Source organism: Theropithecus gelada, chromosome 6 (assembly GCF_003255815.1).
Source record: "Theropithecus gelada isolate Dixy chromosome 6, Tgel_1.0, whole genome shotgun sequence".
Classification (NCBI taxonomy): domain Eukaryota; kingdom Metazoa; phylum Chordata; class Mammalia; order Primates; family Cercopithecidae; genus Theropithecus; species Theropithecus gelada.
The window spans coordinates 59,358,635-59,364,705 of record NC_037673.1 but is presented as its reverse complement, the minus strand read 5'-3'; the positions used below and the strand labels follow the sequence as shown (position 1 = coordinate 59,364,705).

Here is a 6,071-nt window from a genome sequence, read left to right as displayed (position 1 = left end):
TGGCGGGGCGCGGTGGCTCAAGCCTGTAATCCCAGCACTTTGGGAGGCCGAGGCGGGTGGATCACGAGGTCAGGAGATCGAGACCATCCTGGCTAACATGGTGAAACCCCGTCTCTACTAAAAATACAAAAACTAGCCGGGCGTGGTGGCGGGCGCCTGTAGTCCCAGCTACTCGGAGGCTGAGGCGGGAGAATGGCGTGAACCCGGGAGGCGGAGCTTGCAGTGAGCCGAGATCGTGCCACTGCACTCCAGCCTGGGCGACACAGCGAGACTCCGTCTCAAAAAAAAAAAATAAAATAAAATAAAATAAAAAAAATAAAATAAGGCAGATTTAGCATAAAGGAGGAATTAATTATTTTTGGCTGTTAAAAAAAAATATTGACTCTTAAGGTCATAAAACATTGGTATGAGTATCAAGGAAGGTTGAAAATCTTTATTCCTAGAGATTTGGAAATAAAATTGAAAAAATTATGTGTCTGATGTGGTTAGGCCCTGTGTCCCCACTCAAATCTCATCTTGAATTATTATTTCCAAGTGTCAAGGGAGAGACCAGGTGGAGGTAATTGAATCATGGGGGCAACTTCCTCCATGCTGTTCTCGTGATAGTGAGTTCTCATAAGATCTAATAGTTTTATAGGAGGCTCTTCCCAAGTTTGCTTGGCGCTTCTCCTTCCTGCTACCTTGTGAAGGTGCCTTGCTTCCCCTTCCCCTTCCACCATGACTGTAAGTTTCCTGAGGCCTCTGTGGCCATGCTGAACTGTGAGTCAAATAAACCTTCGTAAATTCCCCAGTCTCAGGTATTCCTTTGTAGCAGTGTGAGAACGGATTAATATAGTGTCCCAAATGGTTAGTCATGTTGCAAGTGAGTTACATGATATAACAGTAGGTTAAAACATTTTACTTTGACCTAAGCGAACTAGAGGAACAGCTAGATATAGCATTTTCACAATATTAGGGAGCAATCTTTTGTCGTCTCAAATCTTAAGAAACAGAGGGGTTTTGTTTGTTTTAATTCTATAACATGGCAAGAATCTACTACACTAGGCTGTTCCTCATCTTTCTCAAGAATTATTCTGAAATAAGAAACATTTTAAATTAATGATAAAAATCCCACATATCAAAAATGTTAATTACAAAGATCAATTAAAACTAACACAATAAGCTACGAGCTCATAATTCAAACTTTAAGAGGGATTAAATTTAGAAAATACAATAGTTCATACTTAGAAATGTAGTTCTATTACTTTTTTCTTTTTTAAGACAAGGTCTTGCTCTGTTGCCCAGGCTAGAGTACAGTGGTGTGATCACAACTCACTGTAGATTCAACATTCCAGGTTCAAGCAATCCTCTCACCTCAGCCCCCCAAGTGCCTGGGACTACAGATGCAAGCCACTACACCAGGCTAATTTTTGTATTTTTTTATAGAGATGGGGTTTTGCTATGTTGCCCAGGCTGGTCTTGAATTTCTGGGCTCAAGCAATCCACCCGCCTGGGCCACCAAAAGCACTGGGATTAAAGGTATAAGGCACCGCACCTGGCCCTATTACATTTTTAAAGAAGTGATTATATTTTAATACCTTTTTACAAAAGCTCAATAGGTTTATACTGTCCAACAGTGTTTACTACCATTAAAAAAATCTCTTTAGAAACAAGATGCAAAAAAATCTGGGGGGTTATAATACCATTTGTGTAATGTTCAAATACAGCTACCTATGTTACCGAGAGATAACATTCATAGGTAGTAAAATTATTTTTATGAAGAGGACAAAAAAAACAAGTAAAGTATTCCACAGAAGTTAATACATGGGTTACATCGGGGTAGAGATAAATGAATAAGGCATGTTATTCAGGATTTGTGAACAGGAAGGAGCACATGGGGAACCTTCTGGGGGGGCCAATAATGCTCTATTTCCCAAACCAATGACAGGAGTTTTCACTTTATAAATATCCATTATCCATTTAATTATTCACTTATACTTTAGGTACTTTTCTATATGCATAAGTATTTTACATTTTAATAAAAAATTTTAAAATAACATTTCCATAGTGATTAAAACAAAGAAATAGGACAGATACTTCTGTCCAGCAAAATTAAGAGAACTGTTATACTAGAATTAAGAGAACTGCTATACTAGAAATGGATTACAAAGAGGAATTTTGTCTCTAGGTTAAAATCACAAATTTAACATGTGAGAAGAGAAATTTAACATTAAACAGTCATTCAAAATAAGATCAGTGGTAAATAAAGTCACTCAAGAGAAGTGGGGAAAAAAAATCTATGGATCATATATAAATATGCCCGTTATAATTCAAAGTTCCAAAGGCATTTCATGACTATATAGAATAAACTGCTTTAGTAGTCTATAATGCATTCTGTCCTTCTATCTGTAATAACCCAGTTATAATATTTATAACGTTTTTAAGACTATTAATATGAATAACAAAAATGTAACCCACATAGTACACCAGAAAGGGCCAGGCGGGGTGGCTCACGGCTGTAATCCTAGCACTTTGGGTGGCCGAGGTGGGTGGATCACCTGAGGTCAGGAGTTCAAGACCAGCCTAGCCAACATAGTGAAACGCAGCCTCTACTAAAAATATAAAAATTAGCCGGGTGTGGTGGCACACGCCTGTGGTCCCAGATACCCAGGAGACTGAGGCAGGAAAATCGCTTGAACCCAGGAACTGGAGGTTGCAGTGAGCTGAGATCACACCACTGCACTCCAGCCTGAGTGACAGAACGAGACTCTGTCTCAAAAAAATAAATTAAATAAAAAAAAAAAAAGGAACACCAGAAAGAACTGTGCTATCACTTTTTCCTCAAATCCTAGATTCCCCATATATAGCATTTAATATTATCAGGAATAATCTGGACCATATACCAAAACAATTTAAGAAATACAAACTAGTCCCTGACATTGATTTACTTCAGAGTCTTAATGTAATAAGAATAATTTGCATGATTTAAATGCAGTAAAATATTAGGAAATAAAACAGTGAAATGGAAACCTTGTTCTAGGATAAAAACACCAATTTTACTAAAGTGATTAATCCCTTCCCAAATTACCCATTTCCACTGATTTTTAGAATTTGACAAAATGATTCTACATATCATCTTAAGGAATAATATGCAAAACATTTTTTTTTTTGAAAATTGAAAGAATAATGTAGTAAGATTTACCCTATCAGATATTAAATTATACTGCATACTGCTCTACTCCCCTCAAATTTCAAAATGGAGAACTATCTCTCATACCTATTTGCATATCTTAACGTATTAAGAGTATTTTCACAGGATGCCATTCCTGGAGAGATTGTGGCAATCTACAGGAAAAAAAAAATGCAGAGGTAAAGAAAATGTCATAAATGATCAAGACAATAATACCGACATGCAGCTCATTTAGGTCTAATCTTACCATGATTATTTAAAAATAAAGACTTATTAATGTTATCTCAACTCCAAGATTATATTATCATATCTATAATCAGATAAAGTCTAGTTAAATACAAACTATGAAGGCACCAGAAAACAATCAAAATCCAGCAGAAATGGAGGAGGTTAACACCTGGAAGGAATAGTACTGACTGATCCCCACTCCACCCGACTTTTTTTTTTTAAACAGCTTTTTAACAGAGGGCAAGCTCTGCTGCTGTCACACAGGGCAACTAAAACTTAACTGAAAACTTGCAGTCTCTCTGGTTAAGAAATTAAAGGATATAGTTTGGGAGTGCACTTCATAGCAGCTGGAAAAGTAAACTTTGTCCCAGAAGGGAAAGTGCTACAGAGAGTGTGGTACTCTCCCTTCTGGGACAAACTTTTATATATAAACTGCCCAAATCCCTAGCTGATTCCTGACCTAGACATACACAAGGCAAACTATAGGCAACACAGCTAAATCTGAAAGGACTAAACAAAGCTTTCAATTACAGTTGTTGCCCCGGGGAGATAAGAGTTTGGAGTAAGTTTAAATTTCTGCTAAACAAAAAACCAATAACCTTCAGAAGAACATAACAGAATCCAGTCTCTACGTTCATTCATAATACACATGATATAACCCCAAATTACCAGACATATGACCATAAAGAAAAGTGTGACCTATACTCAAAATGAAAGAGAGAGAAAGAGAAAGAGAAAACGAAAAAGGAAAAAAATCAAGAAAGACCAGCCCTCGAGAACACCTAGATGCTGAAATTATATAACTGCAATATAATCCTCTCTATCAGAGTGGGAGGGACCACATCTTAAATATCACCATATCACTCATAATAGAAGGTTTCAAATGATTGTCACTAATACATTTTCCATAAATATTGTGTAGTTATTCCTTCAGGATTAAAATAAAACAAACAAAAAATAAACTTACCATGCAGGTACGAGAGTTTTCACCTATGAAAGAATCTCTTAACACCTGAGTGAGTTTACTTGCACGGAAAGGAGTATGAGGTTTATTTCTACCTAAGGCTCTGATGCACTCCTGAAAATTAAGAAAACAAGTCTCACAGATTAGTCTTTCTTATAAAGGGTAATCTTAATTAACATATGTTAAAAGGTCTCTTACTACAACTTCAACATTTAAGGTCTGATCAGCTGTGAAAATTCTATTAACAGTTTTATTTATTTATTTTTTTTGAGACAAAGTCTCGCTCTGTCACCCAGGCTGGAGTGTGGTGGCACAATCTTGGCTCACTACAACCTTTGCCTCCGGGCTTCAGGCAATTCTCCTACCCCAGGCTCCCAAGTAGCTGGGATTACAGGTGCCTGCCACCATGCCTGGCTAAGCTTTGTATTTTTAGTAGAGATGGGGCTTCACCATGTTGGCCAGGCTGGTATTGAACTCCTAATCTCAGGGGATCCACCCGCCTCAGCCTCCCAAAGTCCTGGGATTACAGGTGTGAGCCACTGCGCCTGGCCAACAGTTTTAAAGCATAGTGTAGATGTTTCCACAAATGCTAATTCAAGAAAATAAAAAATGACAACAAAAAAACCTACTTTATTCTTCCAAGAGATATTTCTGGAAACTATGACTAGTGTTTGAAAGTGACAGGCAGTAGGATAACTGTAAAAAGTTAATTTCTTAACATGGCACTCCAAAAGAAAAAAACACAGTCTTATTATAGCCTTCCCAGCTTTGCTTTTCTACTCAAGGAAAATATGTAATAACCTGGCCTAACATTTTGAAAGCCATTCCACATTTTTCTGAGAAACTATTTCTTAGCTCAATTCAGTGGTTCATTGCCCTCCTCCTAGAAAATATGGCTGATTAAGACCCTCTGGGCTGGGCACAGTGGCTCGTGCCTGTAATTCAAGCACTTTGGAAGGTAGATCACGACGTCAGAAGTTCGAGACCAGCCTAGCCAACATGGTGAAACCCCTATCTACTAAAAACACAAATATTAGCTGGGCGTGGTGGTACGTGCCTGTAATCCCAGCCGCTGGGGAGGTTGAAGTAGGAGAATGGCTTGAACCCAGGAGGTGGAAGTTGCAGTGAGCTGAGATTGCACCTGAGACTATACTGAGAGTACTCCAGTCTGGGCAACAGAGCAAGACTCAGTCTCAAGAAAAATAAAGACCCTCTGGAGTCTACCTATGTAGCCCCAGAACTGACCTACTCTCTCACATATCCTTTATCCCATCTAAAAAGAATAAAGGATGTGTGCAAGGAAAAATTCTGGGTATAATAAAATCACATTATAAATTATAAGCATCTGAATTTCAGAAACCTCTCTTTTCATTAGGTAAAACAAGTACTATTATTTTGCAACTGAGTAAAGAAAATTAAAGTTAAAAGCAAAAGACCTTTCATGATAAAATATATTTTATTTACCTTGAGTGCTAAAAGGCTTTTATTAATTTCAGCACCTTCAAGCCTAGTTTGCCTGTCCGCACTGGAAGTATCAGCTCCTCTTTCATTTCCAGCCAAATCAATGAGAGAAAATTTGCCATGTAGTTTTCCTTTCCTTCTAAGAATAATCTGAAACACTGCATGGCTCCGAGATGAATGTGCATTTGCAGATGTTTGACCGGATGTTCTGCAATATGATTAGGGACATCTTGATACATAAAAACTTCA

General features: G+C 37.8%; 1 protein-coding gene across 4 annotated transcripts in view; it reads right to left on the bottom strand.

The window, feature by feature from the left end:
• KIF2A (kinesin family member 2A) overlaps nucleotides 1–6,071 on the bottom strand; it is an 86,361-nt gene that overhangs the window by 21,696 nt on the left and 58,594 nt on the right. For all 4 annotated transcript variants that reach the window (XM_025389460.1, XM_025389464.1, XM_025389461.1 and 1 more), the window contains 3 exons: nucleotides 5,826–6,030; nucleotides 4,365–4,475; nucleotides 3,257–3,324 (listed from right to left, as the gene is read on the bottom strand). In XM_025389460.1, coding sequence (XP_025245245.1) covers nucleotides 3,257–3,324; nucleotides 4,365–4,475; nucleotides 5,826–6,030 — 384 coding nt within the window. The remainder of the gene's footprint in view (nucleotides 1–3,256; nucleotides 3,325–4,364; nucleotides 4,476–5,825; nucleotides 6,031–6,071) is intronic.